The sequence below is a fragment of the Pleurodeles waltl genome, chromosome 1_1 (genome assembly GCF_031143425.1).
Source record: "Pleurodeles waltl isolate 20211129_DDA chromosome 1_1, aPleWal1.hap1.20221129, whole genome shotgun sequence".
NCBI lineage: Eukaryota > Metazoa > Chordata > Amphibia > Caudata > Salamandridae > Pleurodeles > Pleurodeles waltl.
The window spans coordinates 803,685,266-803,698,174 of NC_090436.1; the positions used below are offsets into that span (position 1 = coordinate 803,685,266).

Genomic DNA, 12,909 nt, shown 5'->3' on the forward strand with positions numbered 1-12,909 from the left:
TGATCATTCTCAAGAGGTGATCATGGTTGTTCCATTCTGGCTGAGGAGGTTGTGCTTTCCCATGTTGAAGTACATGACAGTAATACCTCTGTTGATTCTCCCTCTCTCTGCATCCCTTTGCAACAAAGAAGGCGTTTTGTCAATTCCCAGACCATCTATAGGGAAAGGGGAAAGAAATTCCTTCACATAAGCAAAGACTATTCTGAGATCATGTAAGGCATCAGTGTTGAGGGCTGATGCAAAGCATATGAAAAGCTTTAAGTCATGTCATTCTGCCCATTCTCTTTTCTTGTTAGATTGCCAAATTTCTTCTATTATGCTTTTTTATGCAGTGGCTTCAATAAAAATATTTTTTGTAGCTCCATTAAGATCTGTGTGGGCATTCATAACAGTTTTTAGAGATCTATCGGGACATTTGGAGAATGGTGATGGGGACCTGGTTATCCAGTTGCTTAAGAGTTTTCTTTGGAACAGAAAAAACAAAGAAAAAGATTAGACAATCACCTTAGAATTTACTTCTTCTTCAAAGAGCACTTCAGGAACATCCTTTTGAACATTTTGAATCAGCTGTTATCACGTTTATGACTTTGAAAGTGATGTTTTGGTGGCTATCACATCAGCCAATAGAGTGGAGAAGTTCGGAGCTTTATTATGTTGGCTTCCCTTTTTGAATATTTTGGATTACAGGACTGTGAGGTTAAACCCTGCCTTTCTCCCTAAATTTTCATCATCTGCTAACATGGAGCAGGAGCTACGTTTACTTGATTTTTCCCAAATCCTTCTTCTTCAGAGGAAGGAAAATTACACGTGCTAGATGTGAAAAGAGATTTGTTTATGTATATCAAAGGGTCTTAATCCTTTTGGAAATGTGATTCTTTTATCTTAATATTTGGAGCATCTGGTCAAGGGAAGAAAGCTTCATCATTAACTATAAATAGGTGGCTAAGATCTTTAATTTCTCTTATGTATATGATGAAACAACCTCGTCCAGGGGGCATTCTGGGTAGGTCGACAAGAAGTCCTACTGCTTCATGGGCAGAGGTTAACTGAGCTTCTGTTGCTGACATCTTGTTACAGCGACTTAACATAATACTTTTATCCATCATTACAGACTTCATGAATGGAAATGTTATGATAAGAATTTTGATTTGGGATTATAATATCAGTAATAATGTGAATAGAATGTAGGCATTGGATTAAACACCGGGTGCAGCATATATTTAATTTCCTTTTGATTCACCTTACGATTTCAATTTATTTGGTGTATGTGTTAACGTAGGCATTCATCACTTTGATATACCTCATAGAGTAATGGCTCAGACGAGAACACAAGATACATGACTTAAAGGTAATGTCTAGGATTATTCATTGGTAATCTTCATTACTTGTGATCCAATCATCATTGTACCAGTCATTATGCCCCTCCATTCCCTCCCATTCTGTGGTTTTCGTTGGAAGCAGGAATATGATGGGTAAGGTGCCCTGAAGGGAATGGACAGGGCTTGGTTTACATTATTTCCTGATTTGGTTTTACTATGTGGAGAATGTGACAACATCATAGAGTAATGTAGTCAATATGACTCTATGCTTGCTGTCTCATAACAGTGATCTGAAAAGTAAACTGCATTACCAGGCCTATTTCATAACCTGTGTCAGAACTGTAATCAGAACAGGTGGTTTTCGTTTTTTTCATAAACGTAAGCTGCAACTATGTTTATGTGATGACATTGGTGCTCTATACAACCACAACAAACAGAAATATAATTTGTATAACAAAAAATAACACAGAACAATCCTGTAAATAATCTACATGGAAATTGAATGAAAAATGCAGCTGTACGCTCTATGTAATGGCTACCTCAATGATATAGCTGTAACCGCATGCTTTGCTACTCCTGATTGCAGAACACCTAGAACCAATTAAGGTGTTTCTTCCCAGACAATCTTATTGAAATATCCCATGAAAAAGGGCTTATTCCACATTTACTAAGTATTTTTCACTTCATCACTTTGGATAATTGGGTTTGCAATGTATCTAGTAAATATGGAGCCATTACATATATCTATTAGGAAACTCTGCTCAAGTGTGCTACATGTTCACAATAGATGAGGAAGCCTACAAAGGCAAGTGATTAGAGAAGATTGGTATATTTCTTTATTGTTCATCACTGGTGTCTTACTTTTTCTTTACATATACACAGGTTTTCATCCGCAGCTCACTCTCCTCATCATATCAGTCCCCGGAGAATACCTGCCCCTCCACCCATGATGCAAAGAAGAACTCCACAGCCATCTCATGCACAACAGGCAATGCCTCCCCTCCTCAAGACGTACCAACCTTTACAGGATTGCTCTGTGCAATCAAATAACATCCAGGTTCAAGGTAAGGAAGATAAACCACCTTATTAATGATGTTGTCCGTAGAGATGCTGTTCCTATTTAATAGAATGTGAATGGCAGTGGAAAGGTACATTGATCAGGAGGAAAAAGGAGCAGTCATCTAAAGATACTGCAGTGCAAGTTTCACACATATGTAATGGGTGTTTCAATTGACTTACAGAGGGATCTTAAAAATAAAAAATATTTTAATCATGAAGGTACTTTCCCAGAGATGATTATGCTACAAACCATCAAGTATAAGGATATACGGTCAGACAGAGGAAATGAAAAGCTTGATGTTTATGCCTACTATATCTACTGTTATATTTCTGTTTAAAACAGCTTCTTTTGAGGAAATATATGTTTTATCTCAATTACAAGTGAACTGAGACAAGAGAGTTTGATGATGTGATGAAATCCATCTTTTCCCTCTGTCCTCCCTTTTTATTTGCTCAGGATATCTCGTTTTTGACCTTGTCCATTGTTGCAGCCTGCTAACCTGACCAGGCAAAGCCTTACCATATTATGCGTATCAATTGACATTTATTACATTACATTTATTTTTTTTACCTTTAAAAAAGTATTAAAGTTATTCAGTGTCATAAACAATGGTTTAAAATAGACGACTTCCCTTTTTTGCCTTAAATGTCATGTCTCAGGGAAAGAAATCAAATATATTCAATTCTACTAATTTCGCCGGTCCTGTAGCCACTTCCTTTGGAACGTCGAATTCATTAAAACAAAAATCTGTAGAATAAACACTAGACTATACATGAATACATAAATATATGTATAAATGATCACGAAGGCAGGTAAATACAAACTATTTACCAAGGATAGTTGGAGCCTAAAATGAAACAAGCACCCTGGTAACCATCACATTTATCATTCATCAAATAGCTTTAAAGTGGACATCTCATTCTATTAGCGTATTTGTAATTTACTCCAAAGCGGCTAGATTATAGTTTTTTCATCTTAAATTTCTACTTCTAATTTCCACTTTCTTAGGATTCATGTTTTCCCACAGTGATTGCTTTTTGGATTCAAAGTTTTGTTTACGTGAATGTTTTTATCTAGCTGAGGTAACTCAACAAACTCAAGAGTCTGTTGTTTGACATTGTAGCAATCCATGAACTACTAGAGCACATGGCTACCCTAAAAGAGTTTTCCAGCATTGTCCATAAATGCAGGACAACAGAAAGCTTACAACAACCAGGTTTCCAGCAGTTCTCAACAGCGAAGTACACATATGAAATTTCAAGGAGAGAGAATTTCACAAATTGGACCAAGAAAAGGAAAAGACCTGCTACCCTGCCTTAGGCGTTTATAGCAAGGCATGGTAGCAAGAAACAGATATCTGGGGAGAAGGTTACCCCCAGAGAGAATAAAAATGCACTAGCACCCTAAGGTATGATGGGCCACCACATATAAGGCCTTATGCCTAAAGCATGGTGTTTTAAAATGAATGTGGTTCTTTACAGTCAGCCAATGAAGAGATCGAACGTTGCAAGCAACAGAAGATTGTCTAGGAACATGGAAAAACAACCATGCTGCAGAATATTGCATCAACTGAAGCCTTTTCAGTATTTCCTTAGGTGCACCCATATAAAGCACATTACCATAATCCAATTTAGAGACAATCAAGGCTTGAACCGCCATATTTTCTGTGGACAACACAATAAGCCAAAGAATTTTCTTGAATCACTTAAGTAGCCAGAGGCAGTAAGTCGCAGTGTTAGTAATGTGGATGTCCATAGAAAGTTAATCTGAGAAAGAGAAATATGCAAAAAAACTTGAAAGGGATCTAGCAGATATTTAATAATCCCAAAGAGCCCCTTAGATGAATTGTGAGCATTAGATATTTTACTGGAATAGTAGTCCGCCCAGAATCTATGTCAGGCTTTTACGGACTCCTTATCAGCTGTCTTCAATTTAGATCTGGCCTCTCCTCTTAAGTCTTACACCATGATCGTTCCAGCCACTTGCACATTTTCTGAAGCAATAGTAAGAAGCCATTAAACCAAGGAGAAGGTACACAATAATGTATAATAATGTCTACCTTACTTGACAGGGTACAGTCCAGGGATGTACAATTACCAGTGGCAATAGCATATTTATCCATGCAAACTGTAATAACTGGGCTTTCCTCAGGCAGATTGGTACTGACCATTTGTACATTCAGTTTTGCCCACGGCCGGTAACTGCTGTTCAAGCTTGGTGCAAGCTGTCTAAACCCATAGCATAGGTCTGAAGTAGTAATGGAAATGCATAATGGTCCCTGGCTGCTGAGAGGTAGTCCATATTATAGAAAATTGCATCAAGAGTATGGACAGCAATGTGAGTTGAGGTATGTACAAGGGGCATTAAGCCAATAGTTTGAAATTCCTTGCACAGGGTGGCAGCCAAACCATTATGGGAATCATCAAAATGAATATTAAAATTTCCTAAAATAGTAAAATTAGCTGGGTTTATTACAAGCAGGACAATACTCTCCACTATCGTAGAGCACCACTGACTAGCAGGGTCAGGGGGATGATTTATTAAAACACCTGACATGGTATACTTCTTAGTTAATAGAAGCAAAAATATTATACCTTCGAAATCGGGAGCAAATAAAGGTTGAGTGTGACAGTTAAGACTAGCTTAAAAAATAATGGGGATCCCACCTCCTCACCCTCCACTACAATCTTGCCTTGTAATTCTGTAATATTCAGCAATAGTCTGAGCAATATCAGATGACTCATTAAGCCAGGTTTTAGTAATAAAGAGAGCATCAATATTGTGCTTGCTTCTAAACTCAAGAATATCCAGAGAGTGTTTGGCCAAAGAACAACAGTTCTCAGAAACAAACTGAAAATTTATTCACCTGTCACCAAGGTTCTCAAGAAACACTGACTAGTGAATGTTAATGTTTAAAGTGAAATTAGGGGGGCCAGCCACAGTGGCGTCATGAATATAGTTTTGCCATTGGAGATAATTTGTGAAACCAGATAGGGTCCTGGGGCACAGAGATCACAAGGTCTCAGAAGCGTACCTAACAATTTCTGGAGAGAAAAGTACAGAATTCCTGGGGTCTTAACCTTTTCAGGAATGGAGCATATAACCCTTTAAAAACGCTAACACAATCACCTCCAATAGTTCCTCTAGTTGGTCATGCTGCAATTAAACGAAGAAGATTTATTCTCTCAGAATCACACCTACAGGTCTGCTATCATATGGCAGTCTGAGTGTGTGGATTGTAGCTGGTGACCTATATTTGCCTAGGCAGATTATTTGCTGCATGTAACGTTGTGCAAAATGTATACTGACTTAAGGAATGTATACAAATATCTTTATCCATAAGTAGAAGGGGATTTCCATAATTAATTACAACTCAAGCTACATTTTGCAAATAGATTAATTTTATAGTTTTGCAATATTTTTCACAATACACTTGATTTCAATTCTCTTGTGTTATCATCAACTGTTTTACTAAAATTGGGTTATTTGCTACCTTTCCCTTTGGTTTCTTCAAGAAGTAAATTTCAGTAATTCTCCTTAACATGAGATAGTTCCAAATCTCTGTTGAAGGAAACTCAAAAGTTGTAACTAGTATATTAAACTTTACAATTGTATTCTTATCAATAACATGTTCTAGGTTGTTATCCTTCATCTTATCCAAATAGAACACCTTTTTTCATCCAATGGTAGCCTTAACTGCTTATTATTCCAAAAGAAGGTCTATCTTGTGTTACTTATGACAATTTTGCCCTCCCTAAAAAACTCCTACACAACTTTTCTCATTACTTTCAAACACTCTAACATCTCACCTCTATTGAACGTTATATGAGGAAATAATCAGTAATTCAGCATTAATTCTAAATAGACTGTTCTCCAGTAAGCCTCATGTAGGTGTTTATCCTGCAATGCTTTGAATAAAATGCTGACTCAAACAAGAAATGTGCTTTTGCAGTAAGATTTTATGTTGGGTAGGTTGAACCCTCCACATAGTGTAGAACTTTCCAGTTTATTGGAAAATACAGGTCTTTCTTCTTGATACAGATAAATTCTCTAAACATCTTTTTGTGTCACCAAATATCCTACTTTGAATATTTATGTCTAAATAACTTAGGAAACATACCAATATTTCTAAAACCAAATCATTATCGTTTTGTTGCATCATTTTATTGTACTGATTTTGCTTCAGACTCCCAAACTCAGAAAAATCATGTGTTCGTGTTTTCTTTCATTTGCATTAAATGGGGAGCTACATTATTTGATATTGAGATATGAATTTCCATATCAATTATTGATTGGTGTTTTTACTGTTTCTATTTTCCAGTCATTTTGTTCCCTTTCATGGAGGTTTTCATACATGTTCATTATATTGGATTTTACTCACTTGCTGTGGTAGCATGAGAATATGCCCACACAAATTGTAATATCAAAAATTGTTAAAATAGATGTTTCGGGATTTGCCACGGCCAGCACCATGTCATCTGCATAGAAATTCTTTTGTATTCTTCTTCAACTAACTTGTTTATAAATTGTGAAGTTTTGTATTTTTAGGCACATATTTGTATTTTAAAGGGTAAAACATACTGAAGTCTGATGGTTTTCCTAACTGTTTTACCTGTATTGACATGAAAATACCAGCCAGGTTGGCAAAATACTGGGAGGTGGCAGCCCTAGTGATGACTGCATGGTGTATCTGTCTCTTTCCCTTTTTCTTAGTGTGTGTTGGGAGGTTTGTCTAGTCTACCATACTCACTGCAGAATAAGGGTCTGAAAAGTCCACTTAAAAGAGATCGGGTAGAATTAATGGCACTCATTACACAGAGCCCAGGCAGGCTCTTTCTGGAAATCACTACTATATGATCTATTACATTAGGTTAGTGGCTTTTCATTTCACATTTTGCAGCAGTTTTACAGCATTTTCTTACTGCGCAAGAGGGAAATTTCCAATATTTATCTCTTTTGGTGAACTGAATTGCTTGATTTTACTCATGTGAAAATGCCACTAAAAGTGTCACACATGTGGAATCAGAATGACTTCCATAACATACAAACATTGAACCATTGTATGTCATAAATAAGCAGTCAGAAAACGTGAGAGCTTTGTGATAGTCTTAAGAGGCGCGTTTGATGCTGGTGTTGCATAAACATTCTTTCTCACATTTAAGGCATGATATGAGCTGAACGTTGTGAGAATTTTACCTTAATATTGACACAGGAGAGAGATGCAGGCAAATTCACTTAGGTTCCTGTTTAATTAGGATTTCCATGTTTTAGATAGTCTAATATTTACCAGCAGTAGAACTTTTTATATTACTCGTTTTGATGGGTTTAAGCAATTTACAGGTTTCCTTGCCCCTCAGTTTATCTTGCCATGTTGTGTGGAGCTATATATGCCTGTTAAGTTAATTCCAGGTCAGAAAATAGGTTTGTTGACTGAGTGTTAGGCTAGTTGAAATAGGGTATAATTTTCGATTTTTTTAATACGACATGCATTCCCTTTTAGAGTCCATGATATAAAAGGACTTTTATGATTGTCTGTAGGGCTGTGTGAAAATTAAATTATACCTGCTTGGCTAGTGATGTGGTTCATTGAGTTGCCACAACTATAATATTCCATTGGCTTGATCAGCCTTGTGATTGAAATGTAACTGGCGATGTTTTAGCCAACACATGATCTCAAATCCAAAATACTAACTGTTGAACATCTTGAAACCTGGCAAACCCTTGTGGGTGTGGCACCATCCTGCCCCCAGCCTGTGGCAACCGGGTCTACCAGGCAAAAGCTATGGCTTTACCTACCTCTCACTGCATGGATCTATTCAACCCGCAGGAGTTCTAGACTCCTCCACAGTCTGACGCCACCCTTCCCCAGGGAGGGAAGGTTGCCCTGCCAAGTGCCTAGAGATTTGATCTACAGGGATCGGCCTCCAAGCTGAAAGCCATCACTTGCCCACCTACCATGGGGATTCCTGGAACTGTCAGCTCACAGTTGCCCCAGACTACTCCCCAGTCCAATGCCATCCTCCCCCAGTTAGGTTAGGAGGCTCTGTCTAGTGGTCTTTGCTCCACTCCACCCTGGAGGAGAATGGGAGCCCTCCCCGGTCTGCAGCCACCTTGCCCTCTCTGTCACCCCAGCCCATCAGCTCAGGAGTGCCCTAGGGTGGTGCCGTCCATCTTCATGGAGGGTGAGCTTGGGGAGCCAAGAAGAGTTTTGTCCAACCACCCCTCCCTTTGGACCTGCCCAAGAAGCTACTTTTCCTCAGCTAATAAGTCCCCACAAAGTGGGAGTTTGCAGAATCTGTGAGGGGAGACACAAGTCATAGTTTGCTGTTTCAGCCAGCCCACAAGTCATCTTGTCAACCATCCACCAACTGGTCATTCAGCTGGCAGCTACTGATCAGATGTCCTGGGTCCTTCTGGTGACCAGATGGCCCAAGTCGACTGTGCGAACAGTGTGCAAGGGCCCATGCCAGTCAAATATCAGAGTGCCCATGCATGTTCAGGCCAGCACTCAGGAGGACTCAGGAGGACTTTCTCAGAGCCACAAGCCAACCTGCTTTTCAGGGACTCCAATGGCACCTGCTCTGGGCATCTGGTCATGCCTTGACCCTGTGGTGCAGAGCATGTGAGGAGACGTGTACTGCACAGCATATGGTAAAGACAGCTTTGCACAAGCGTGCACTCTATCCCTCCTGCCAGCTGGCAACAGAGTCACCAGCTCTGGGAGTCATCATACATGGTTCTAAAAGTGCTTCAAGGAGCTCAGCCCAGGAGCCCCGCCCCACTGCCACTGTGGGTAGGCAAGCAGCTCTCACAGAAGCAGAGGAGGCAGCTCCATTGTTGGCCCATCAGGATGCCTGGGCAGGTCTGCACAAGTCTTCAAACCCCCGCCTGGCCACAAAAGACATGGCAATCAGGTTCCCGGCACTAAGGGAGGGTCACACCACCTGCATTTCACCTATCCGCTACCTTGTGGAATGAGAGCTTGACCCCTTGCATGTCGAGAGTCTTCAGTGTAGGTGTTGGCCGATAGCAGTGCTGGCAGACTATGGTCCCTCTTCCCTGGTTGAGTGTGATGGAGAGGAAGAGCAGGGTTGCCTCATGCCCTCAAAGAAGCTTGTGATGCCCCCTAGAATTTCATGCATTAAAGCTTTCCCTCATGCCCCTTGAAGGAGTTTGCACCACCTTCAAGGGGCACAACATCTCTGCCAAGAGGAGCCAGGGTTCCCTAGTGGCATTGGCTCCTTCTCATCAAGGCTGCCCTGCCCTCGAGACAGGCTGCTCCTTTGTTACTCAAAAAACAGGGCTGTCTAGGATCAGGTACAGGAGGGCTAATGGTGATCCATTCAGTGTAGAGTGCATGTTACCCCAGACATAAAAGAGCATCGTAGTCCTGTTATTGCTCAATCTGCTGTGGCTGAATAATATTTATCACTCTAACAATTTGAATGCAGACTGGTTGGTGTCATGTAACTATCTAGCTTGGAGGATCACTCCACCAACTAAGAGTGGACATGTACTGCCACCCATAGAATCAAGAAAGAACTATCATTCTGTCAATACTTCCTGTGTGTGGGCTGCGTGAAGTTTAGAGGCTCCAGTCCAGGTGGTACCTTCCACCAATTCCATTAAGCTTTAGCTTTGCAATCATATTCCTCCTCAGAACCCAAAGACTTTGGTTTCTGGGCCGCAACTTGGCGAGTCATGGGAATAACACCTCCAGATCACTATGGTATCTGATCATAGTTTGCTGCTTCCCAGCCTTTCTCTTCAGAATCAAGCCCTGATTCCCCATTACCCGTGGTCACCATGGAAGTTGATAGGGCACACAATCGAATGTATCTTCGCTGTCACAGGGATGTGCGATCCGCCTGAGGTTGTCTAGAGTCACTGAAGCAGCTGTGTGAGCCCAGATTGGTCTTGGTCTGATAAATGCATGTACCTGCGGGGGTAGTAACTCATCAACAAGTATTTTTTCAAGAATTACCACAGTAATCCAAGTGATTGATGGAGTGATTAAAGGAACCATAACTGGTTAACGAGATGCTCACAGTATCACTGTACAGGTGATGTGTATTTACACATGCTTGGCTTATTCTATGAATATTGAGGTACAATTGTCACCTGGGACTTATTTCATATGGCAACTAGCCTCGCGGTCTGTGATCCCTTTATATTATTACATTGCATGTAATGCAAAACAATTTTAATCGTGGAAAACATGCCTTTGAACCACAAATCATGGTCATAATACACATGCTGGATCCATCAACGTGATAAATCACTTTTATATTTTAGTTTTTCAGCAGTCATATAAGTTGGAAAAAACAATCTCTACATTGACAGTGTGAATAAAGTGAACCAAATTAAGTGCAGACGGCGCAGTGCTAATGTGTAATTACAACAATACAAACAAGTGTATAGGGCAAATGTTATACTGTATACACACAAATGGTGTTTGCATAAATTTAAATGCTGGGCTGTCCGAGTATCAGAGCTATTCCACCCTTATAGCAATACCCTTAAGCATTTGGGGGTTTCTTTTGCTGTTTCAACCCCTAATTAATCATGGGGTCTCCTCAGGAAACCGGCGCCTGCCTTACACACAAATCCCTTATCCATGGAATCCACGCTTCCAAAAATAAATGGAACCACTTGTCATCCTCTTCACTTACTGCGGTGTTCAAAAAGTGGTCCTAGTATCCATGAAAGTGACACCCATACTGTGGACACCTCCTTCGTTGGACTACCACTACCTGGAACAAATCCACAGTGTCACTTTTATGGATATCAGGACCACTTATTCCTATTCTATTCACAACTAGAAAGCCGAGCAAAAAGTGACAAGATGGCTGTAATTGAAGTCACTCGGTCGCACCATGTCTTATGAATCAGATTCCGCTCACCCTAGAAGGAGCTAGGGGATCCATGAGCTGGGTTCCTGGAGCCCAGGGCCTGTGAGGAAGGGCCTCATGGAGTTCTGACCCAGAGCCCAGATACACCTTTTCAACCCAGCAAAGCACGGAGTCCTCCTGGGGTCCATGGAACCACGTTCTGGGCAGGTTGCCATATAGGTGGACCGGAGTAGGGAGTCCCAGGCTCGGGACTTTCACCCCAGGCCAGAGAGAGCTCTGACCCAGGGCCCCGCTCAGAGGTTTTTGACCCAACCAGATAAGGAGCCCTTCCCCGGGCCTGCAGGGGCTTGTGCTGGGCTCTAACTGGCACAGCTAGCCGGAGAAGGGAGCTTTAGGCTGGGGACTTCCACCCCAGGGCCAGATGAAGCTCTGACCTGGGGCCCAGTCAGAGCCTTTCCACCCAGCCAAGTAAGAGAACCATCCCCGAGCTGTTGGGGCCCCGTATTGGCTGTAATTGACACAGCAAGCTGGAGGATGGAGACCAGGGTGGGAGGATTCCACCCCCTGGCCTGCTGGAGCTCTGACCCAGGGCTCAGTCAGAGTTTCTTAACCCAGACAAGCAGCGGGCCCCCCTGGTGTCTGCAGGACCCTGTGCTGTGCAATCTGAGGCATGGCAGGCTGGAGAAGGGAGGCGAGGGCAGTGGGCTTTCATCCCCAGGCCAACTGGAGCTATGACCTGGACTCAGGTCATAGCTTCTTAACCTGGTCAAGCAGGGGGGCCCTCCTGGTACCCCTTCCTGAGCACTTTGTGACACGCCAGGCTGTGGAATGGATCCCTGGGCAAGCGGCTGCCACCCCTGGCCAGCCACAACTCTGATCCAGTGCCAAGCCAGAGCTCCTCGACCTGCCCAAACAGGGGAACCATGCCATAGGCCTGTGGGTCCCCATCTGGGGCACTTCACAAGACAGCAGGTTGGGTAATGGAGCCGATTGCTTCCACCCCAGGGCCAGCTGGTGCTCTGTCATGGGGCCCGGTTAGGGCTTCTTCACCTACCCAAGCAATTTGAACCATACCCTGTCCCAGGCACTTTGAGACACAACAGCCCTGCACACGGACCCCAGTTCCAGGGGTTCCTCACCTGGGGTCTGCCAGAGCTCTGACCCAAGGCCTGGTCTTTTCAGTCCAGCGAAGCCGGGAGCTCTCCCTTGCTTCTCAAAGACATGGCAGCCCAGCATATGGACCCCACCGGAGCTCTAACTGGGGTCCTGGCAGAGCTTTCCATCCGACTAAGAGCACAAACGGGCAATTTGGCGGTTTGTATGGGACTGCCAGAGCCCTTGCACTATCTAGGGGCAGCAACCAGGTGGACTGCTGGTCATCCACACCCTTGTCCTAGAACTACAGAGGAAGCCCACTACTCATTCTTGCAATCAATGCACAGTGAGTGAAAGGGGGACATTTAAGAAAATGCATCTGGCTTCTTGGTGCCCTGAATGATCTTGTAGCTTCAAATGAGCCCTCATCTGGACTTCCAGTGCAGTTCGAAATTCGGAACACTGAGTCAGGGCTGGAAATTACATGTTTTTTTAAGTGCAAAAGTCACTAGTGAAGTTGGCACCTCCCATGTGGGCATGGTAATGTTGATGGTCTAATTTCATACACCTGTATTTATAGTTT

General features: G+C 42.2%; 1 protein-coding gene across 1 annotated transcript in view; it reads left to right on the plus strand.

The window, feature by feature from the left end:
* GLIS3 (GLIS family zinc finger 3) overlaps positions 1 to 12,909 on the plus strand; it is an 868,281-nt gene that overhangs the window by 792,362 nt on the left and 63,010 nt on the right. The window contains exon 9 of the mRNA XM_069228373.1: positions 2,202 to 2,383. Coding sequence (XP_069084474.1) covers positions 2,202 to 2,383 — 182 coding nt within the window. The remainder of the gene's footprint in view (positions 1 to 2,201; positions 2,384 to 12,909) is intronic.